The sequence below is a fragment of the Linepithema humile genome, chromosome 2, assembly GCF_040581485.1.
Source record: "Linepithema humile isolate Giens D197 chromosome 2, Lhum_UNIL_v1.0, whole genome shotgun sequence".
In the NCBI taxonomy this organism is placed as follows: domain Eukaryota; kingdom Metazoa; phylum Arthropoda; class Insecta; order Hymenoptera; family Formicidae; genus Linepithema; species Linepithema humile.
In genome coordinates this window covers 26,933,896-26,958,200 of record NC_090129.1, presented here as the reverse complement: position 1 = coordinate 26,958,200, position 24,305 = coordinate 26,933,896, and the positions used below count along the sequence as shown (strand labels likewise).

General features: G+C 36.6%; 2 protein-coding genes across 4 annotated transcripts; one reads left to right on the top strand and one right to left on the bottom strand.

Moving 5' to 3' along the window:
* The first annotated feature begins 5,439 nt into the window (after positions 1-5,439).
* On the top strand, positions 5,440-11,453 carry LOC136997745 (uncharacterized). Its single transcript, XM_067348923.1, has 8 exons — positions 5,440-5,479; positions 6,414-6,488; positions 9,259-9,822; positions 9,931-10,078; positions 10,178-10,219; positions 10,296-10,446; positions 10,556-10,715; positions 10,788-11,453. Exons 3-8 carry the CDS (start codon positions 9,396-9,398, stop codon positions 10,976-10,978), a joined length of 1,119 nt encoding a protein of 372 aa, XP_067205024.1. The 5' UTR covers positions 5,440-5,479; positions 6,414-6,488; positions 9,259-9,395; the 3' UTR covers positions 10,979-11,453.
* A 9,554-nt stretch (positions 11,454-21,007) lies between these two features.
* LOC105667698 (uncharacterized) lies at positions 21,008-24,054 on the bottom strand. 3 transcript variants are annotated; one of them, XM_067348919.1, is made up of 5 exons: positions 22,549-24,053; positions 22,396-22,464; positions 21,961-22,310; positions 21,601-21,874; positions 21,008-21,522 (listed from the first exon to the last, which is right to left on the bottom strand). In XM_067348919.1, exons 1-5 carry the CDS (start codon positions 22,713-22,715, stop codon positions 21,138-21,140), a joined length of 1,245 nt encoding a protein of 414 aa, XP_067205020.1. In that variant the 5' UTR covers positions 22,716-24,053; the 3' UTR covers positions 21,008-21,137. The 3 variants fall into 3 exon arrangements, with proteins under 3 accessions (XP_067205020.1, XP_067205019.1, XP_012215086.2); XM_067348918.1 differs by having other exon boundaries at positions 22,396-24,054; XM_012359663.2 differs by having other exon boundaries at positions 21,008-21,501; positions 22,396-23,303.
* Between the last annotated feature and the right edge of the window lie 251 nt (positions 24,055-24,305).

The window sequence follows — 24,305 nt, the reverse complement described above, 5'->3', positions numbered from 1 at the left end:
CCGCGAAAACAGCTGCGCTTCAGTTTTCTTTTTTCAGTCACGTAAGACGCAACGCGGTTCCTAAGTGTCGTCATCCTCATCGTCAGACGAACAAAAAGAAATCGTCAAAGAATAGCAACGTGCGAAGAAAAATCACAAACAAAAAAAGGGCAACAAAGAAAAAAAAAATACGCACGACAGGTAGAAAGACCAACAACAAAAAAAAGCCATCCGGCACCACGGGGCGCCGTCGTCGAGTCAAGAAACGCAGTGTAGCCGACATATTCTCTTAATCGTCGTGTGAATTAGGAATTTACGGAGCATGTCCTTTCTTCATACACATTCAAACGAATGCTTAAAGAGTGAACTCGATCTCTTTTCTTTACCGCCTACACAAACCAGCATCGAGAGATCGCAATGGATTTATTACAAACCCGTAGCTCGCGGACGACGCGCCTATAGAATTCGTCATACCCGGCCATGGGGAAGATTATCTAGATCTCACGCACACCATGTTGAGTCTTCGCGTACGCGTAGAATCTTCCCTCCTAGCAGGAGGCGGTACCGTCGCTGGCACCCCCGAGTTCAAAGTAGGCCCTGTAAATCATTTACTGCATTCCATGTTCAACCAAATCGACATATATTTCAATCAAAAACTTGTGTCACCCCCAAACAACGCTTACGCGTATCGTGCTTACATCGTGGCGTTATTTTATTATTTTTCACCCGCAAAAAACTCCCATTTGACCTCCTGCCTGTGGGACGCGGATACCCCGGGTTTAATGGACGCGCTCCTAGAGTCGCAAGCCACGAATCAAGCTCTCGTGAGACGCTCGCGTTACATTCGAGACGGACAGACGCTAGATCTCATAGGTCATCTTCACTGCAACGTTTTCAATCAGGATAAATTTTTAATCAACGGGGTGGAAGTTAGAATGAGGCTCGTTCGCTCGAAAGATTCGTTTTGCCTTATGGAATCTAATTCGGTGTCAAAAATACGCCTTCTAGACGCTAGTCTGCTCGTTAGAAGAGCAAAGATAAGCTCTGGTGTGTTACTCTCGCATGCGAGAATGTTGAGTAAAACCACCGCCAAATATCCTCTCACAAAAGTCGAGGTTAAAACATTTACGATTCACGCCGGATTCGTAGGAGAATCGATAGATAATGTAATACTCGGACAACTGCCGAAACGTGTAATAGTCGGTTTTGTCGATAACAGAGCGTTTAATGATGATAGAAAATTGAATCCGTTTAATTTCAAAAACTACGGTATAAATTTCTTTTCTCTGTATGCCGATGGTATGCAATTTTCTAGTAGACCGTTACAACCGAACTTCTCGAAAGACGAAAAGCTTTACGTCGAAGCCTACCACACGCTCTTCTCGGGAACCGGCATTCACTTCTTGAACGAGGGAAATTCTATAAGTAGAGAGGATTATGCCCAGGGTTACACTCTTTTCGCTTTTGATCTTACCCCCGACTTGTCCGCTCATTGCGCCGGACATTGGAATCTCGCGAAACATGGTAGTTTGCGATTAGAAGTGAGATTTGATAAGGCGCTTACCTCGACCGTTAATTGTATCGTTTATGCAGAGTTCGATAATATTCTAGAAATAGACTCCTCTCGACAAGTTATCGTCGATTTTGGCGGTTAGATTTTTATAACGTCAAACCTCTGCCTCCTACCGCTACTACTACTACTACTACTACTACGTACATTTTTCCCTAACGTCTGTTTTCTTAAATGACGTGAAAGCAGCGGAAAGAGATTCAGTTTTGTTCGAGACACGAACGTCGTCGCATCGTTTGAAAAGAAAGAGCGAGTACTTGGACATAACCATGGATATAGTCATCGATATGCAGGGTTTCCGCGATGCCGACGAGAAGTTTATTCCGAAAGAAGTGGCTGTTGTCGCGATTAACTCACCAATCATCGGACACTGGATTATGACGCCTTCCTATCCCTTTGACGATTTACCCGAAAAATCGAGACGAGAAAACAACTGGCTTTCGCGAAATTATCACGGAATCGAGTGGTTCGATGGCGAAACCGATCTTAAATGTTTTGTAATACAACTGCGAGAAATAACACGTCGAGCGCGCTACATCTATAGCAGGGGGCAAGAAAAGGCCCGCTATCTGAGGCGCCTACTTTCCAGAAACGTATATAATCTAGAAGGAATTTCTCCGGCGTTTAAAAATTTGTCGGAAGACAAAGAGAGCGGACATCGGTGCTCTCACCACGGCTTTCGATTTTGCTCTACAGACAAATTTCTTTGCGCGTTACGCAACGCCAACAAATTGAAACGCTGGATAGTCGCTCAAAACACCAGCAGTGAGTGTAGCATCGTTTCGAGCTGCGATGATCTTTCTTATGAAAATTGGAGCGTAAGCGAAAAAGTCGACAGCGGCGTTTTTATGAAAAAAAATAAAAATCTCGATATAATTCGCAATATCGAGGCGTGGCGTAACGCTACGGAAAAAAAAGAAGAAGAAGAGGTGAAAGAAGAAGAAGAAGAAAAAGAGAAGAATCAATCACGTAATTACATTGCAAAAAATATATTGCGTGTAAAAAAAGAATATCCTACCAATAGCAACGCTCAACAAACCATCCCCGTTAATGCACAATCATTCGAGAACGTCTACTCTACGCGAAAGGAGATAAACCCCTGTGACTCTACTATACAAATAATTCCTCGCGCACGAGCACCGTCTTGTTACGCGACAAATAAATTCGCTGGAAATCTTACATGCGTTGCGTCGTCTCAATGTCAGATATGCAGGAATTTATCCTGCCGACAGACTACCGAGGGTGTGGACAAGGTCGACAGCCATTGTCACTAATACAGACGAGCATGACCGCCCCGGAAGACACTGGGTCGCCTTTTACATCGACGAGCACGATACCGGCACATATTTCGATAGTTACGGAATTTCACCACACTCGGATCAACGATTTCATCTGCGACTTCGACGAAATTTCACCACGTATCGATGGAACACCGTGCAGCTACAAGGATTTTTTTCGCAAACATGCGGTCAATATTGTTGCGTGTTTCTTTATTATTTGTCTCTTGGTTACAACCTTGAGCAATTTCTTCGTCTTTTCACCGATGATTATAACCAAAACGACAGACTGATAGTATGCTTATATCGCAAAATTTTTCATTGTAAAAAAAATGAGCAAATAAAACTACGTACAAATACTTGTTGTAATATTCAACGATGTATTTTAAAAAATTTCAAATAAAACATTTTATTTCATATATTTAACATTTCTCGATGCGTGCTTTGAAATAATATTTTTAAAACATATTTAGTAAGTCAAATAAAATATTTTTATATTTTGACTGTAATGTTCAATTATGTATTCGTAAGAAAAATTCCAAATAAACGATTCCAAATAAACGATTTTGTATTCCATTTCTCGCGTTTGTTTCCTTCCCCTTTTCTCTTGTTCCTGCACGCTCCACTCGCCATCGTCGATCCATACAGCGCGCTCAATCTGCGAAAACGGGTGGCTGACGCTGACCCCGTTCACGTGATATCGCGCACGCGGCCCTCTTAACCAGCACGCCATATATCAGACTAAAAGTCTGATCATTCGTCGCTGCGCCGTCATTCTTTTGTTCGCTATACGTGCCTGGCGCACGCTCTATACCGTTTGCACAGGAACCCCCTTAGCCATCACTCTATCTCGTTGAATATCGGACTAGCAGACTAGAATCCACGTGACTGTTTGACTCCGTGACGTCGTTCTTTTGTTCTCCCATACTTGCCAGACACCCGCTCACGGGTCTCTTGGCCGTAGTTCTATCTCCCCGTCCGACACCATGGCAATGTTTATTTACATTTCCTATACCTGCTATGAAATACCACTCTTCTTATAAATACGACTCTTTGACTTCTCCTTCTAAACTTCTAGGTAGCTCGGCAGACTAAGACTCGGCCTAGAAATTCTATTGACCATAGTTCTATCACCCCTCCGTCCGACACCTTGGCGATGTTTGTTTACATTTCCTATACCTGCCAGAGAGTCCTGGGTACCTCATATAGACGCGGTCCCATAAATACGCCCCTTCCCTTCGCAGACTAGAGACGCCTGTGTGACGTCGTTTGTTTTGATGCCCCATAGCCATAAATACGACCCTACGACTTTATTAGATCTATAGGTAGCCCTGCAGACTAGGACCAGGACTAGAAACCCTGCGATCCAGGTTCGAACCCGGTTTGGATTTTCTCAATTCGGAAAAAAATAAAAATTTACATCATCCCGCGTCCGCGCCTGCGATAAATACGACCTTACGACTTACTTCATTAGATCTATAGGTAGCCCAGCAGACTAGGACCAGGACTAGAAATCCAGTGATCCAGGTTCGAACCCTGTTTGGATTTTCTCAATTCGGAAAAATAAAAATTTCCGCCGTCTTGTTTGCCCGTAGCCGCCATCCTTTTCCCATCCCGTTAGAGAGGGGTGAGGGAATGTTTTGACGCCAGACCATAAGTAGGTCACTGGGTCAAATATGGGGTAGGTGGTGGGGGTTTGTTGTGACGCACCATACCTGCCAACATACTACTAGAGACGTTGCTGTTTCAATACCCCAATAGGAAAGCATTTCTAAAACTATATGACGAAATCTTATAGGCAATTTATGTTTTGCAATTATGTAAATATATTTCAACTAATAGATGTAAAAATATTGATCTTTTATGCCATATTAATTATTGTTTGCGAAATGAAATACTAAATAGTATTTCGGCAAATCTATAACGATATGGCGAATCATCTTAGCAGTATATTTGCAAAGTAAAAGTGTAGAAAGAAATTGCTCACTAATTGAGAAAAATATTTCAGCTATATTATGTTTAAAATACATAGGAATATAATTGTGCTTGAAAGAATGAAAGTAATGCTTAAAGAAATACACAATTATTTCTAAATTATAATATAAAAATATTACAAAATAAAACATTCCACATTAAGTATAGCAAAATTTTAAATAAAGAAATAGTTTCCAATGGGTTGCATGTAAACTGAGTTTTCGAAAACAGTGATGCTACAAACAAAAACGCGGTTCGCTCGCTTCGGCAGTGGAGGGAATAAGGCACAATACGCAAATTGAAAATAAATCGGTTAACGTGTCTTCATATATCATTTTCGGCGCTCAGCGGCGCCTGCGCCGAGCGCACACGTATATATGAAGCTCTTTCCGCTCTTTCCATGTGTGCGCGTCTGCGTGTAGCAGTTGGCAGTTACGAACCGGCATGCCTGACTTCACATTTCACGTGCATTCACGTTGTGGCTTGTTTAGCGTTGTGGCGTCTTATTCGTTATACTAATTCGTATTGTACAAAGAACTGTACAAAGTCTTGTACAAAGAAAGTGTCTCGGAAAATAAGAGTCAATCAAGATTGTGATGAGTGTTGAATCGAAAGGAATACGTGTAATTTATAATCACGTGTCAAGCTAGAAAGGTCTTACATTCCGAATACATAACACGTATGTATTTATTCATGTTTTCTTTAAATTATATAGTTTTATAATATTGTTTTATGACATAATTAACATTTTTAATACATATATAGACCCAGACAGCACAAAATATTCCAATAATATTCTGATATTCTTCCATATATTCTAACAACCACACGTTACGCTGCATGGGTCCTCGGATTGAGATTTCTTTTGAAGCATAGTTAGTTTGGGCCTACATAAGATATTTATAGTAAAACAGTTTGAGTGCATGGGCTTTGGTTGACCATTAGCAGGGCTTCAATGTTGCATCTTTAACTAGCACTTTTGTAATGTAATTTTTTTACCCACTACTTTGCAATAAATTTGAGCAATATTTATCCATATCACATTTATATATGCCTACCAAGTTACAAATAATACACAATTGCTAAAATTAACATTATTATTTACGCAAAAGGCAAAAATCATTATTACACATAAATGATTTGTCTGCGTTTTACTAGTAATGTTACTTTTGGCAATTGTGTATTATTTTTAACTTGGTAGGCATATATAAATTTGTGATATAGATAAATATTGTTCAAATTTATTGCAAAGTGGCGTGTAAAAAGGTGCCATTACAAAAGTACTGGTTAAAAGTGCAACATTGAAGCTCTGCTAATGGTCAACCAAAGCCCATGCAGTCAAACCGCTTTACTAGAAATCTTATGTAGGCCTAAACTATAACTATGTTACAAAGGAGATCTCAATCCGAGGACCCACGCAGTGTAAAATAACGTGTGGTAGTAAGAATATTTGGAAAGAATATTCTTAAAAATATGGAAGAACTTTATTAGAATATTTTCCGAATATTTTGTGCTGTTTGTGTATATATATATAAAAGATTATATTACTCAGAATATTATATTTATTTATTGTTAATCTTTGCACGTGTATAATATCATAAATATTTTTTCAGGTTATATTGTCTTGTTTGGCGGTGTTTATAACAATATTTTATATTCTGTGAGGAAACGTAATAACATTTATCAAAGTATTTTTGAAAGTTATTGTTCATTCATATATTTGTATATAAAATATTTGTAGATGTGAAATGTGCCTTTCAAAGAACATTTATTGTATTTATGTATTGTTTATGTGCTATTAATGCGGTCAGCCTTGTCAGCTTTATTATAACACAATTTAACAAAATTCTCATTTTTTATATATTCATAATTTGTGCGTTAAGTCTAAAAATGTCATGTTTGAAAAGAAATTTTTATTTAAAAACGTCAATTAGTCGTAAAAATCCAAACACTGTTGGAATTCGTCAACGTCAAAAAATTCGTAGAGAGATAAAAAGAAATTATATAAAGTTTACACAATTAAAAATGCCTGAACAAAATAAAAATGATATAAAAGTTTCAATGAAAAAAGAGCAGCTTTGGAGTGAGAGTAATCATCAAGAGAAAATATCTAACACATTATGTTTTTCGTCTGTAAACGGATCCTTTTATCCAAAAGAAATATGTATTCCGATATCGTCATCACATATTAGTAATACTCTAAAAAATGATAATATTCATATTAATACAACCTCCTCCGATATTTTCGAAGATAGTAACGTCAGTTTTACAAATAACAATATTAGAATTGACAACGATGTAAAATGTATTAAACAGAAATTGGCAAAATGTTTTATACAATGTGATTTAAATCATTGTCAAATAGAATCTATATTATCTATATTAAGAAGTCATAAATGTTTAATAAATCTTCCAAAAACTGCACGAACTTTGTTACAAACTGAAACAAAGCCTGTAACTCTTACAACAATCGGTTCAGGTGTATATTTGCACATAGGATTTGAAAAAGCAGTTAATAATATTTTACAAAATATTCCCTCAGAATTAATACCAAATAAACTATTTATTGATATTAGTACAGATGGTGCTTCAGAAGATAAGAGTAGTAGAATTCAAATATGGCCATTACAATGCAGAATAGTTAATATTTGTCGAGAAAGACCTGAAACAATAGGTATATATCGTGGTAAGAAAAAACCAGACAATGCCATGGAATTTTTTTCACAGTTTTTAATTGAATGCGAACAACTTAGGTCAAAAGGTGGAATTTCTTTTAACAATAAAATTATTCCATGGGAATTTCGAGCGTTCATAGCAGATGCTCCTGCACGAGCATTAATATTAAATCATTACGGGCACATGTCATATAATCCGTGTTCAAAATGTAAGATCACTGGTGTTCTGTCTAATAAAGGTCATGTCATTTTTCCAAACATTGATAATGAGAATCGTTCTGATAAGGAATATCGGGAACGAAACGATGAAGATCATCATAAAGATGGTGATACACCTATAGCTTCTCTTTTTCAAGATATTGTAGCACAAACTCCTTTCGAGTACATGCATTTGGTACTGTTAGGTATAGTAAAGAAAACATTAAGTGCTTTTGTCACTGGTAAATACGGAAAAAATACTAAGTTGTCGAAACATTATATTGACATAATATCAAACAGATTGAATATTATTAGCTCTTATTGCCCTCGAGAATTCAATCGCAAACCCAGATCAATTTCGGAATATGGAAATTTTTAAAGCAACAGAATGTCGGCAGCTTTTACTTTATACCGGTATTGTTATATTCTTTGATATTGTCGAGCAAAACGCTTACAATCATTTTTTATTGTTACATTCAGTTATGAGATGTCTCTCTAATAATTCGCCATCCGAAAAATTATTATATTTTTCTGAACTTGCAATAAAATCCTATGTGCAATTAAGCTCAGTTATTTACAATGAAACGTTTGTTTCGTATAATGTACATGGCTTACTTCATTTAGTAGATGACGTGAGAAGATTTGGTTCGGTTGATAATTTTTCTGCATTCCCGTATGAAAACAATATGACTTTTTATCGAAAAAATTGTCGAAAACCTAATCAACAACTGCAACAAATAGTACGAAGAGCATCAGAAAAAAATAAAATTGCTAAAAAAATAATCAACAATTCCATTCAGAGCATCATCGTTAATAAAATGCACAGTAATGGACCACTTCCAGAACATATTTGTTGCTGCAAACAGTTTTCGAGAATTCGTTATCATCATTTAGATTTAAATTTACGTAAACGCGACAATTGCTGTATTCTTAAAAATGGTGCTATTTGCATCATAGATAATATTATTTTTACCGACAATTCTTATTTCTTATTTGTACGTAATTTCAATCTTATTGAAGACTTTTATGATGTCGGTATAAAATCTTCGACGATCGGCGTATACAAATGTTCAAACTTATCTGACATAAGATATGTAATTGCTATACATTCTGTTAAATCAAAATGTTACAAAATGCCTATATGGAAAAAAATTGACGATGATGAAGGAAGCAATGAATACATCTGTACTGAAATTGCTGATGAATATGTTATAATTGAAATGTTACATACTCAAATTGAGCAATATTGCTAATATTGCTAATGTAACATTTCAATTTATTATTGTTAAGTTAACTGTAATAAATAATTTATTAAATAATAATAATTACTATTATTATTATTTAATAGAAAGGTATCATTTCACATGACATGTATTATATATATGAAAATATCTATTATTTATGTGCATAGTTCAAATATTATTTTTCCTATACAAATTGATAAATGTTACGACTTTCCACTTTTAAAGACTTGGAAATAAAATAATCAATAAAGGTACTGCAAGAGTGAGAGATAAATATGTTTATAATTTTATCTATTTTACTTAATAAATTAATTACTATTTTTACTACATTTTTATTTCAGCATGGATAAACGTCAAAAAAAGAAAAAGAACCAAAACTAGAAGATACATTTCAACGGATGATGATAAATATCAATATAAAAAAAGTAAGAAAAACAATAATAAAGCACTTGCAGTATTTGATTGTATCAAAAAAGCAATGGCTGAAAACTATGACGAAGAATCAGAAAAACATAGCAATTCAGAAACGAGTGCAGATAGTACAGATGAAGATGAACAAAGAGAAATGGTTACAACCGACAAAGAATACATTCAAAACTCTTCTCTGCCGTGTGAAGATCAAAATACTTCAAAAACCGACACGATACATACATTGTTAAATGTCGGTCAGCCTCATACAAATGAATATAGAAGTACGCACATGTGTAGATACGAAGAAACAGAAACATCAGAATTACAGTCATCTAAAAATCAGTCCAATTCTTCCAATGACTTTATGCAATATTCTTGTAATAATGAATTACCATCTGCAACATCTACATGCACTTCAATTTCTAGTGATTCATCTTTGTCACAGATGTCTCATTCAATAATACCAAATTTCAATACATTTCCAGCTGTATCAGGTATATTAATTTATATCTTATATTGATATATTTGTTTTATTAAATTTGTAAATGTTTTATATTATTGTTAGAGGACTTGTATTAATAATAATATTGAATTATTTGTAGAGCAAAATACAGCTCTATTGGTCCAAGATAATACACAAGAACAAGTAAATAATACTCAACAATTACAAAATAAATCGGCAAATGATCAACATAGTATCAGTCACGATAGTAATGCAATAAAAACAGGAATAATTCAAGAATTGAAAAGGTAAATTTATTTATATTGTTGCATATAAATTATGTTATATTAAATATTGTTGCATATAAAAATATAACCAAAGTTATTTTATTGTTATTTTATATTCAGAATGATCGAAGGAGGTTTTCACGCAATAAACAAAATCCTTAGGTAATCTTTAAATATTTTATCAGTAAATAAAATTTTAAAATATTTATATAGTTATTAAATTACTTTATACTTGCAGAAATCAAGAGCAGCATTTAAACGAAATAAACTTACAATTAAAACGGAATAACGATACATCAATTCCGAAAAAACCGGAATACTTTCCGATGCAATCGGTTGAATGTTTAGATAAATTCGAGAATTGCTCTACTGAAGAATATCAAAATACGGTTAGTATCTTTACTAATTTTAACAAATTAAATTAAATTTTTAAATTTGGTTTTATAAAATTCCTATTTTTTATTTTCTATGATTTTTATTTTCTATTTGTATTTGTAGGTTTCATATTTTATTTTCCTTGGTGGATTGAACCCTAAAGAATGTGTAACTGCTATGATTAAAGAAAGTATCACAGACGACTTTTCCGTGAATATTACATGGAGTGGATATGGAAATACAGTAGAAATTGCTAGTCGCAAATTAACAAGAGCTATATATGGTAAATTTCATATCATATACTATGTGCATAAAATTAATACGTTTATGTTAAGAAAGAAAATGTAATTTTCAGAAGCCTTAGCAAGGAACAACAATTTTCCCAAACCAATGGTCACAGAACTTCAAGAAGCTATAACTGAAGGACTTCGCAATGCAAAGCAACGAGTAAGGAATAGAGAAAAGGAAAAAAATGATAAAAGAGAAAAAGGAAAAAGAAGGGTTTTAACCGAAAAAGTAAAAGAAAATTTGAATATCATAAATTAATATAGTTCAATTTTTATTTCTTATTGAATAATTTTACTCAATAACTTCCATTTCGTGCATCTAGTAATTTCTGACTCTTATCTCCATATTTTTAATTAAAAGAAAATATTGTAAGAAAAAGAAAGGTTTTGAAAACGTTTAATTTGATGAAAACAGTAACATTTTATAATTATTTTCCTAAGATATTAATTTTTGTAATCGAAATTTTAAGATTTTCTAAATAACTAAGAATTTTTTTGTTTTAAAAGTTTTTTCTTATTATTATAAGTTTATGCTTTACGTTCTTTATGAGTGTCAGGAATATATTTATATACAATTATTTTCGAGAAGTTTACTTTTTGTTTAAAATTCTATGTACTAAATAATATAATGTACAAGACAATATAATGTATAAGATATAAAATGTATTTAATACTGAATGTACTTAATAAATGTACTTCATTAAATAAATAAACTTGCTAATTAAATAAATAAACGGTTTATTTAATTGTTATTATTTCATAGTTATTTAATTGTTATTAGCTAAATTATTTCCTTAAAATTTGCTGCAAATATTGCGAAATGTTTTTACTGCATTAAATTGTCACAAATATTAAAGGTTGAGATTTTATGTTTTCAAATATTGAAATAATTATAAAATATTTATATACTAAATTGGATTTGTATAATTTTTGACAAATGTATTTGCTAAATTTTATTCTGACAAAACTGTTGCGTTATGGCGAATCATCTTAGTGCAATTAGTGAGAAATTTTTTGTCAAATCATGATGTCATTATTGTGCAAAGTTTCCACAATTTTCCTATCGGGGTAGCCAATAGAAGACAGTTGAAAACGAAAAACAGACTATGATTTGCCATGATTTAAAGAGGAAATCAATATTAATGATTATAATCCAGCTATTCTTACTGCTTGGGAAGGAAACATGGATATTCAATTTATAGGTGAAAAATCTACATTATTGACGTTATATACTACGAAATATGTTTCCAAAGCAGAAAAGAGTAATAATGCTGAAGATACATTTAAAAAGATAAATTTAACAAAATTGTTGATTAATTATCTTTGGAATATTGGAATGCGTATGTTGAATCATAGGGAATGTAGAGCTCTTAAAGCTGCCGACACTTTGTTAGGAATACCATTGTACGCTACTGACAACGAAACGACTATAAGATGGTTAGATGTAAATATGATTAGAAGTAGAAAACTTAAATCTCGCAAAGAAATTAAAATGTTAAATTCTGAATCTGAGGATATTTTTTATCCTTCTCTAATTGATACATATTATCCAAGCAGACCTAAAGCGGTGTCTACAATGAAATTTTAAGATGTAAAACTTAAGCTTTAAGTCGTAATTTGTGACGTCATTTCCTTTCGTAAGGCTTTCCCACTAGACTTTTAGCCGTAACTTTAAGCCTCAAGCGAATTGGCGAAATCTCAATTTTTACGGCTAAAAATTTACGGCTTAAAGTCGAGTATGATATAATGACCAATAGAAGCAAGGTTAGCGAAAATACGTACATGTTAAAATATTATGTTGACTTGCACGTTGCACGATGGATTCAAACGTAGAAATATTGGATTTAAATGAAACATTACATATTGATGATAAAGTTCTAATTTCTGTTGTAAGAGAAAACCCAGTGTTATTTGACAAAACGTTAAAAGATTACAGGGTGTTGCATATACATATTGGGCAGTACGGGTTGCGCGGCATACTTTGCAGGGATAGGCGAAGTTCAATGGGTAATGACAGCATATATACGTACCATCATAACTTATTGATCGAATTGATTGCGCACATTTTTACTAATTTTGAGTTTACAGCGTTTCAATTATGACGGACTTGAATAATCGTTGCAATTATTACTAGAGAAGCTAAAACACATTAAAGATGAAAAATTAAATTTTAGAAAGTTAACACGTTAAAAGAAACAAATATGATACAACAAAATTTCTTTCTTTACCGCTCTATCAAAATTTACAACGCTAATAGTAAAGAAAAGTAAAGCGGTAAAGAAAGAAATTTTATTGTATCATATTTGTTTCTTTTAACGTGTTAACTTCCTAAAATTCAATTTTTTATCTTTAATGTGTTTTAGCTTCTTTAGTAATAATCGCAACGATTATTCAAGTCCGGTATAATTGAAACGCTGTAAACTCAAAATTAGTAAAAATGCGCACGATCAATTCGATCAATAAGTTATGATGCTACGTATATATGCTGTCATTACCCACTGAACCGCGCCTATCCCTGCAAAGTATGCCGCGCAACCTGTCGTACTGCCCAATATGTATATGCAACACCCTGTACAAGAACAAGGAACTTAAACTTGAAATATGGAAAAGTATTGGGAAAGTTCTTGGCTGTACAGGTTAAGTATTATTTAAGTATTTCTTCAAATTTGTAACAAAGTAGTAATAATTTGTTAATAACAAATATTTTTATTTTGGTGACATTAGGTGAGCAAGTAGAAGGACGTTGGATTATTCTTCGCAATACATTTACTAAAAAATTGCGGGAAATGAAGAATCAACCTAGTGGCTCAGGATGCAAAATGGCAAAAATGTGGATTTACTTCAAGCAAATGTCTTTCTTGACACCGCACATTGCACATCGAATGCAAGTATACAGTTATTTTTGGCAAATATCTTATCACTATGATAAAATCTCAATATTTTTATCCATATAGGTCACGCAGTTCTATGACAGCATCCCAAGAAAAAAGCAATGTATCACAAAGTATTATAAGGTCTTCGATACTCATCGAAGACTCTGCAGATAAAACAATGTCAAGTCCATTATCATTAAATAATGCATGCAGTTATGTAAATGCTGTAAATGTGCTGACATGCTCAGATGATAGTATTGTAAGAAAATTAGGAGACGAATTGCCGATAGTCGGTAAAGAGGGTAAAGTAACTGATCAGAAACAATTAGGAACGTAGCGAAATAAGCAGAAAAGGGGGCACTGGCCACCGGACGGTGCCTGGCGAATTTGGATTGGTGGATAAGGGAAAAATCTTCGAGTAGGGTCAAGGGAGAAGAGAATAAAAGAGAGGTAACGAAGTACGCGGGGCTTTTTTCGTGGTCGGAAGTTGAAATAGTAAGTGCATAATACAGAGTGGTGAACGTAAAGATATTGGAAGAGAAGTAGTAAAGGGAGTCAGGCGAGATTGCCGATTTATGGACAAAAAAGACTTGGTGTGCCGAACAAGGAGAGAAGCGAATATTGAGGCCTGATACCGAACAAGGGCTTTAAGAGAAACTAAAGCGAGTTAACGAGTAGCATAAGCTAAGTGGACAATATATATTTATGTATATCTGGAAATCACGTATTTCGCGGATAAGAGAGAACTTTTTAATTGAAATAAATGTATGATCTCTGGTGAAGATCTTAAAAAGAACATTATTAATTTAAATATTAATATTATTATCGAACTCGTCCTTGATCCCGTAAATTAACGCCTTCAGCGATTCTACTTCCTGACTGAGCATACGCTAAGGAAACTTACAGCTTTATAACTCAGAAGTGGGATTCGAAGGGACGAGATATCTCGATTTAATGTAAATTGCCGTTGTATATCGATAAGTACTAATAATTATATGGACTAACGGAATACGTGTTTAAAGAAAAATCTCTGGTGCGCATGTGCGACACGTCGATTGCGTGTCGGTTAGTCTGAACGTTTGAACTATTTTTTTTTTTCTTTCCTCTGTTTGTTGGACGGACTAAAATTTTTTTTTTTTTTTTTTACAAAAGGCAAAATCATATGAATAACTAATATTGAAGTGCGCGTTTTATGGACTTCTCTGAGTGCGCGAGCAATTTATCAACGCGACAGAATCGGCGACTTAATTGCTGGTCGAGGTGATATCGAGTAATTTTCGTTGCGATAAGTCTTGGAAACGGCTGACGATGAGTAACGTACAGTTAGATCAATTAACGTTAGAAGGATTGCGAGAAGTGGCGCGATCGCACTCGCTCGAGGCCGGAGGTGGAAAGGCGTTACTAATCGAAAGGATTTCGGCATATTTTGAGCGCACGGGTTGGCCTGAGCAAATGCGGGTCACGGCGCCGGGAAGTGCGGAAGAAAATGTATCACCGTCATTTTTGCCAGGACCATCATCGTTTCGAGACAACATAAGAGGGCCGAGCGTGACGGAAAATGTGCAAATTGAGACAAATAAAACGCGTCGCACGACGAGTGTGCCGAATATCGGAGCGGCGCATGACGTGCAAGAAATCGTACGGGCAGCGATACAAGCATATGAGGAAGCGAGACAGACGCGCGCGACGATAGAGAGCACTGTTATAAGACAGAGTTCTGAAACCTTGACAGGCGAGTCGCGCAACACAACAAACAATTCTATACATGATTGGAAACAAATTAAATTTGCAAAGAATGCTATTCCTCCTTTTGCCGGTAAAGATGATAAAAACGTGCGGAAATGGATAGAACGGGCGACGGCTATCGCCAGACTTTACAATATTTCGGACGATTCATTGGTGATGGCTGCGGCTGGTCAATTGAAGGATAGGGCGCTGAATTGGTTTCATCGGCAATCTATCGAGACGATATCTACGTGGGAGGATTTCAGAACCAAAATCTGTCATTATTTCGATCGACGGGAATCATATACGGCAACAATGACACGTATTAACGGGCGTTTTTGGCGATCTCATACAGAGCGTTTTGTGGATTATGCGGAAAGCAAATTGCAACTGATGCAGATACTATCGCTTACAGAAAGAGAGCAAATCGAATTACTGGCGGATGGTATTCGTGAACCATCTTTAAGGCGCCAGGTTCTCGGTACTTGGGTTCAAACGGTTCCCGATTTCATAGACCACGTTCGGATAATTACGGAGGACAATATCATGCAGCGACAGTTCACCAATGTTGGAGCGCGGTCGTTTCCGGCGGGGAGGGGGATTGCGAGTGCTCCCGTAAAAACATGCACAGTTTGTAAGCGAATAGGTCATGATTCGCATGAATGCCGTCAGACTAGGATGACGTGTTTCCGATGCGGTCAGCAGGGACACATCAGTCCGGCCTGTCCACGGCGTAACGCGGGCCCCGCGGCACCGCGAAGCCATATGATTCAAGAGGAAACAGACATCTCTTCGCCTCAGGTCGTGGATGAGTCCACCGTGAATCGAATTAGCCAATCTGTGAATAGCACTCGCGACGGACCGTGCGTGAGGCTGCACAGTATTGCTAATAAATTCAAATCGTTTCGTGCTCTTATTGACACGGGAAGCCCAGTGAATTTAATTAAAAAATCAGTATATCAGGACTTCTGTCAGAGCGATAGACTTTTTAAAACCGAGAAGAATCTGCGTTTGAAAGGAGTCAATGACTCCGCGATTGCGGTTATCGGCAAAGTGTTTGCCCAGATTGCATTGGAGAAGCTACCGGAACAGTGGTTTGATATGGTGTTGTACGTGGTTGACGACGGAACAATGGCGCACGAGATTTTGATAGGCCGTGAATTCCTTATTAGCTCAGAAGTTAAACTAATTTACCAGAAGGGGGAATATGATTTTGTTTATGCGACGGAAGCAGAAGAAAAGTTAGAATCAATTCTAGCCATAAACGTGGTGGAGGAGAAAGAGCCATTCGATTCTATTTTGGAAAGTTTGGATGCGGATGTATCAATGGAGAGAAAAAACGAATTATTCGAAATTTTAAATGGAGAAATTGACAAGACAGTGGAGCCAAGCAATGATGACTATTGTGTAAGAGTCCATCTGAAGGATAACTCTTTATTCAGATATGCGCCAAGAAGGATGTCGTATGCGGAAAGGAAGGAGGTGGATGAGATAACGGAGGATCTTTTAAAGCGTGATATAATTCAGCCCAGCATTTCACCTTACTGCTCACGAATTGTATTGGTGGCAAAGAAGAATGGCAGTAAACGCATGTGCGTTGATCTGCGACCTTTAAATCAGAGGATTTCGCCACAAAAATTTCCATTTCCAGTGGTTGATGACCAATTGGATCAATTGTATGATAAGCGTATCTTTACGAAACTGGATTTGAGGGATGGTTTCCATCAAATTCGTATACATCCGGATGATACGAAATATTTTGCGTTCGCGACGCACAATGCTCAATATGAATACAAAAGAATGCCGTTTGGGTATTCTGAAGCGCCGGCTGAGTTCCAGAAGCGGCTTTTTGTTATATTTAAAGATTTATTGAAATTAGAAAAAATCATTTTGTATATCGACGATATTTTGATTCCGACTTTTACAATTGACGAAAATCTAAAAATTTTAAAAGAAGTAATGTGTATATTAAAGAAATATGGTCTTGAATTGAAGGTATCGAAATGTTTGTTTTTAAAAAAAAAAATAGAATTCTTAGGTTACACTGTTTCTGCTGATGGGATTACCATGAGTAAGCGCCACGTGCAAGCTATACTAGATTTTCCGCAACCAAGTAATGTGAGACAGGTCCAAGGGTATCTCGGTCTGACTAATTATTTTAGACGGTTCATCAAGGATTATGCAATTAAAGCTCGACCTCTCACGCAGTTAACCAGAAAAAACGCTATTTTTGATTTTGACATAGACTGCGTAAAGTCGTTTCAATTACTTAAAAAAGAATTAACCTCAGCACCAGTCTTACACATATATAATCCAGCCGCAGAAACGGAGCTACATACAGACGCTAGTATTTTAGGGTTTGGGGCCATTTTATTTCAGAAACAAAAAACAAATATCTGGGCACCCATCGCATATTTTAGTAAAGCGACGATTGATGCAGAAAAGCGTTATCATAGTTATGAATTGGAAACCTTGGCCATTGTAAAAGCCATAGAAAGGTTTCATGTATATTTGCAGGGTATTGTTTTCAGGGTCGTGACTGATTGCAATTCACTTGTATTGGCAATGAAAAAAATCAATATAAATCCGAAAATTGCGAGATGGTCACTGGCGCTACAAAATTATAAGTTTGAACTTGTGCATCGTTCGTCAGAGAAAATGACGCACGTAGATTGCCTGAGCCGCAATATTTTATTAATCAATTCGATATCGATGGAAGACGAGTTAATGTATAAACAGTTAATGGATTTAAAATTAAAAGAGATTGCCGAGGAAGTAGAACTCAAAGGGAGTAAACATTTTACATTAATAGATGGTCTGTTATTTAAAATTTATAAAGATAAAAACCTATTTGTTATTCCGGAGGGCATGATTAATAATGTTATCAGAAATTGTCACGACGAGCGAGGACACGTAGGCTATGATAAAACGGTAGCAGGTATCTTGACGCATTACTGGTTCCCGGGTCTCAAAGTCAAAGTACGACAGTACATAGAGAATTGTATAAAGTGTTTGTCTTTTGCTGTATCAACTGGAAAAGCAGAGGGAGAGATGGAATTGATTGATCGAGATAAAAAGCCATTGCAAACAGTACATATAGACCATTTTGGCCCACTAGAAACTACGGCGGATAAATTTAAATATATCTTGGTTATTGTTGATGCATTTACTAGATTCGTATGGTTATTTCCGACTAAGACTACCAATACTGCTGAAGTGATAGATCACGTGATAACAATTTGCAACTTATTCGGGTATCCGAGACGTATAATTAGTGATAGAGGAACGGCTTTTACGTCGCACAGTTTTGCGGAGTTCACTCAAGAAAATAACATTAAACATGTTATGACCGCGGTGGCCTCCCCATGGGCAAACGGATTGGTGGAAAGGGTCAATCGTTTCCTAAAATCAACATTGGCTAAATTGGCAAATGATTTGTCGGGATGGAAAGATGTGCTGGGTAAAGCGCAGCACGTTATTAATAATACATTAAATAAAGCGGTCGGGGCGTCGCCCAGTAAGATATTGTTGGGATATGAACAAAATCGAAATTCGGATGAGCAATTGCGCGATTTCATTGATGAACTGCGTGGGGTTGATCTCAATATAGAAACAGAGAGACGCGAAACGCAGGATCTTGCACGTACGGTAAATAGACAATTGCAAGAATATAATAAGAAAAAATATGATGAACGACACCGAAAATGTACTAAATACAGTGTAGGTGACTTGGTATTAATTCGCTCTCTGCAACATAAGCCGGGGTTAAATCAAAAACTACTTCCAAAATATAAAGGGCCGTATAGAATAAAGGCTATTCTCAAAAAAAATCGGTTTGTAGTTACGGATATCCCGGGTTATAATCTTACATCGAGACCATTCAATACCATACTCTCAGCTGACAAAATAAAGCCATGGATTCGCGTAAGCAACAGCTCTGAGGGGGGTTCCAGTACAGAGTCGATTATGTCGAAAGGAGAAGCGTCAAATGAAAATTAGAAAAGTAAAGAGATACTGCGAAATAGATGCATGTTTGCGTGCAAATACCAGACATTTTATAATAACGCGAACAAGCTAACAGTTAAATAATTGCGCAACAGTATAATTTGATGACCGGTTCGAGGACGAACCGATTGACAGGACGGCCGAAGCTGTAAGAAAATTAGGAGACGAATTGCCGATAGTCGGTAAAGAGGGTAAAGTAACTGATCAGAAACAATTAGGAACGTAGCGAAATAAGCAGAAAAGGGGGCACTGGCCACCGGACGGTGCCTGGCGAATTTGGATTGGTGGATAAGGGAAAAATCTTCGAGTAGGGTCAAGGGAGAAGAGAATAAAAGAGAGGTAACGAAGTACGCGGGGCTTTTTTCGTGGTCGGAAGTTGAAATAGTAAGTGCATAATACAGAGTGGTGAACGTAAAGATATTGGAAGAGAAGTAGTAAAGGGAGTCAGGCGAGATTGCCGATTTATGGACAAAAAAGACTTGGTGTGCCGAACAAGGAGAGAAGCGAATATTGAGGCCTGATACCGAACAAGGGCTTTAAGAGAAACTAAAGCGAGTTAACGAGTAGCATAAGCTAAGTGGACAATATATATTTATGTATATCTGGAAATCACGTATTTCGCGGATAAGAGAGAACTTTTTAATTGAAATAAATGTATGATCTCTGGTGAAGATCTTAAAAAGAACATTATTAATTTAAATATTAATATTATTATCGAACTCGTCCTTGATCCCGTAAATTAACGCCTTCAGCGATTCTACTTCCTGACTGAGCATACGCTAAGGAAACTTACAGTATTAGCAATCCTTCACTTGATGAATCTTGTAGTATTACATCATCAACTTCAAATCAGCAATCTCCTGTTACTTTGATAGACTCTGAGGATAATGTATTTGAGTATACAAATAAAAATAATAAAGTACAAAAGAAGACAGCTGCAGATATCGTTACTAAGACCATGAATAACGTAATCCAGAAGAAGAAAGTGCCAGCTCCAGATCAATTTGCAGTAAAAAAGCAGAAAACAACGGAAACAATGGAGAATGTATTGTGTCAATCTTCTCATGCTCTCAATGTAATGGCAACAGCATATTTGAGTCGTGCTACTGTGGAACAGCACCATCCGTATATCACTGCAATAGCTGAAGCAATGAGACGAGTACCGAATGAACAGCAATTGACTTGTTTCATGTCAATTATGCAAGTTATTTCAACTCATTCACAAGACAAATAATTATAAATTGTTCGGTAACTGAGGTATATCTTTAAACATACAAAATATAGTTTTTAGTTTTTATACATTCTGTCTTTCAATATAGTGCAAAAAAGACATAATTTTATTATAATTTGGCGCATATGCTATTCTTTTTTATTTTGTAATATGTTTTTATTTTCTCTGTTTTAATAATTTATAATATGCATTTTTTTTAGTCAATATCAATTACATTAAACTTTTGTAATTCTTGATAGACTGACATTTCTAAGACTTTTTATTTCTGTCTAAAGTATTGAAGTAAAATGATAGTTTTATTTCTAATCAAAGATTAATTATTGTGCAATAATGTTTTTTTATGAATATGCGTCTATTAGACATTACCTGAATAATATGGCTGTTAAAATTTAAAGTATAAATGATAAGTACAATAAATAATGTGATAAAAAGTATAATAATAAGTATACATATATATGTAAAAAGTATATTTATTAAAGTTTTGTTAAATACTACAATGTATACATATGCTTTGTACAATAACATGTATATGTATAATAAAATAAATACCAATAAAATTAAATTTATTTCAGTTATTTAGTAAATTAAGGAATATTTATTATTCGACCTCTATTAACAATTTCCCATTGCCAAAGAATTTGTCCTTGATCTGAGGTGAAATATGCAGCTAGTGTGTCTTGTTGCTTCATTGCAACTGTGGCAGCATGATTAGACCCCACTCGATTGAGTCGTGTTATACTTCCAGGAGTGTTTTCACCTCGCCACAAACCAGAAACAACATTGCCATTTTCATCGTAATAGTCTACATAACCAGATGGACAATATGATTTAAATCCAACAATGTGTTCTTCTTTTTTCATGATAAAATTATGTAAACAGACTACAGCAGAAATTATAATCTCTACATTATTTGGATGCAAGGCCAATGTGGTTCTCAGCACTCTCCACCTAATATAAAAATATTTATCGCTGTATCGACATTGATTTTTGTATAATTCAATGATAAGGAATCACAATAATTTATTACTAATCAAGTAATGATCTCACCTGGTTACGAGAATTCCAAAAGCGTTCTCAATAACACGTCGTGCCCTTGAAAGTCTATAATTGAAAACTTTTTGTGCAATTCCTAACAAGTTCTTTCTTGCATATGGTCGTAATAGATTTAACCGCAAGGGAAAAATTTCATCACCCACGAAGTAGTGATTGACTAGCAATGTTGAGTTTGGTAATACCTTTGGTGGTGGCAGATCTAATTCATCACGTTCTAGAGCACGTCCAAATGCCGATGCACTGAGGATACTTGTGTCTGATAATGATCCTAAAATATATATTTTATATGCATATTTAAAAATTTGTTATTATTTCAAAAACTTTGTAAAATAATACTAAATGATGTATTCTCACCATAATCTCCAATGTCTACAAAAGTAAATGCATAATTGGCATCACATGTAGCTAGCAATACTATGCTATAATATCCTTTGTAGTTATAGTATGCTGAACCAGAATTGGGTGGACATTGCACACGGATGTGCTTTCCATCTAGAGCTCCAACACAATTGGGAAAATTCCATCGATCATAAAAACCTTTCTCAATATTTTTCCACTCCTTTTGAGAAGGAGGCTTCAAATATGTTCCTTGAAGACGTTGCCAAATAACATTGCATGTTTCTGTAATTATTTTATAAGATGTTGATCTGCCTATGCGCCAATATCTGGCCATTGAAGGAAAACTGTCCCCTGATGCTAGAAAGCTGTAAAAAAGCGCGAACATGCAATTTAATAGAAAATAGAGAGAATGTGTGTAAATGAACGTACATAACAGGGCGATATACATACCACACTGTAAATGCTAGACGGAATTCAGGATCCAGAGATTCTCGCATACTAGTCTTTATCAAGGCAGACCTAGTCAAATTGAGCAGTTCTTCAAATTGTTCTACTGTAAGTCTCATCATTTTAAAAAATTCTTCATGATTTGTGTGTTTATACTTTAAAAATAAAGTAGTGTATGCTCCTAAATGAGGTCTTTCTCGCTTATCTGGTAGCATCCACCATCTTCGATTTCTACTTTTACGTTGTTTTGTTAACAGCAAATAAGAGGCTAATTGCACCCATGCAATTGCCGCAAAGAAGAACACTAAATCTTTTTTTTCCATTGCATTTACGTGATTTACAGCTGTAAAACGTGCGCTTTATCCTTCTTTTGCGCCTGCGGAACTATCTGCTTTCTGATTGGTTCTTTGTGATCATTAAGGCTAAAAGCTATGAGTTTATGGCGTTTATTGTAGACATTATAACTTAACGGCTTATGCTATGGCTTACGACTTAAAGCTTAACTCTTAAATCTTACGTATTAAAATCTCATTGTAAACAACGCTTAAGAAACTAGAATTTACTAATCTGTATGATTATGCAAAATGGTAATATTGCCTCGCGGGTCCTCCACCCGGGTGCAGTTTCTGGGCCAGCGATACTGCGGAGCCATTCCTCTCGCAGGCGCCTCTCCTCCTCTTTCCTTACGTCCCGTTCGATCTCGGGATTTATCTCTTCTCTCCTCGCATGCTCCCTCAATTGAGAGAAGATGCTGGCCTGCTTGTTCGCTAGCAAGTGAATGGGCGGGATCCTGGCCAATAGAGTGGCGGCCGCATGCGATACCGTACGGTACGCAGCAATTACCCTTTGCGCTATGGTGCGCTGCGCCTTGCGCAAGGGCATCAATGCGCGCGGTGACGCCGAGAGCTTCTGGGCCCAGACTGGAGCTCCGTAGAGTATCACCGAGTGGAGAACATGTGCATACAACCTGCGTTTGTTCTCCCCGGGGCCTCGGAGGTTCGGCATAAGTCGCGCCAAAGCTCCGGCTACCCTGTCCGCCTTTTCCGCCGCATATTTGAAGTGCGGAAGGTATGTCAGCTCACTATCCAGCTTCACACCCAGATAGGTCATGGCTGGTTGGATCCTGATAGCCCCATCTCCAACCCAGATGTTGGGCGGGTCTGCCGGTGCTCTTCCCGGACGATGGAACAGGACGGCCTCCGTTTTCGGGGTGGCCACGGTGAGTCCGAGCCTACGGATACTCCGCAGCACCCTCGAGACCTGCACGCAGGCTCGTCTGCGCACCTCCAATATGCTGGGAGCGGTAGCCACTACCAGCGTGTCATCGGCATAGCACACCACCGAGCATTCCGTTTCCAGGTCTACCTCAAGGACCCTGTCGAAGGCTATGTTCCAGAGTAAAGGACCCAGAACAGACCCCTAAGGGACTCCGGCCTGGACCTCTCTTCTTCCCCCGTCTCCGTTTATCGTCGGGTACACGATTGAGCGTTGACTGAGGTACGCGTCCAGTATCCTTCGCAGATAATCCGGGATTCGCTTGTCCGCAAGGGCGTTGCGGATGGTCATCCATGGGATTGAGTTAAACGCATTTTGTACGTCCAATCCTACAGCCAGTGCGTAACCTCCTCTGGTTGTTGCGTTTTGGATAATGCGCTGGACTTCCAGTATGGCGTCGCAGGTTGACCGGCACCTACGGAAACCAAATTGGTGTGGCGACAGGTTGGAGGTCGCATGTTCCGCCATGTGTGCGTATATGCACTCCGCGATGACCCGCTCAAAAACCTTCCCTATCTCATTAAGGAGACAAATAGGGCGTGCTCTCGGCAGCTCGTTGGCTCCCTCCTGAGTTGGTTGACCGGTTTTGGGGATTAGAACCAGTCGGGCCTCCTTCCATGGAGCAGGAAAAATCCCAT

Bases quoted from the DNA above. Each gene is read 5' to 3' on its own strand.
- LOC136997745 (XM_067348923.1), top strand. From the start codon at position 9,396: ATGGCTGAAAACTATGACGAAGAATCAGAAAAACATAGCAATTCAGAA. The intron at 10,079-10,177 runs GTAAATTTATTT...TTTTATATTCAG, and splicing joins ATAATTCAAGAATTGAAAAG to AATGATCGAAGGAGGTTTTC. The intron at 10,447-10,555 runs GTTAGTATCTTT...TTGTATTTGTAG, and splicing joins CTGAAGAATATCAAAATACG to GTTTCATATTTTATTTTCCT.
- LOC105667698 (XM_067348918.1), bottom strand. From the start codon at position 22,715: ATGGAAAAAAAAGATTTAGTGTTCTTCTTTGCGGCAATTGCATGGGTG. The intron at 22,311-22,395 runs GTATGTATATCG...GCTTTTTTACAG, and splicing joins CGTCTAGCATTTACAGTGTG to CTTTCTAGCATCAGGGGACA. The intron at 21,523-21,600 runs GTGAGATCATTA...ATGTCGATACAG, and splicing joins TTTGGAATTCTCGTAACCAG to CGATAAATATTTTTATATTA.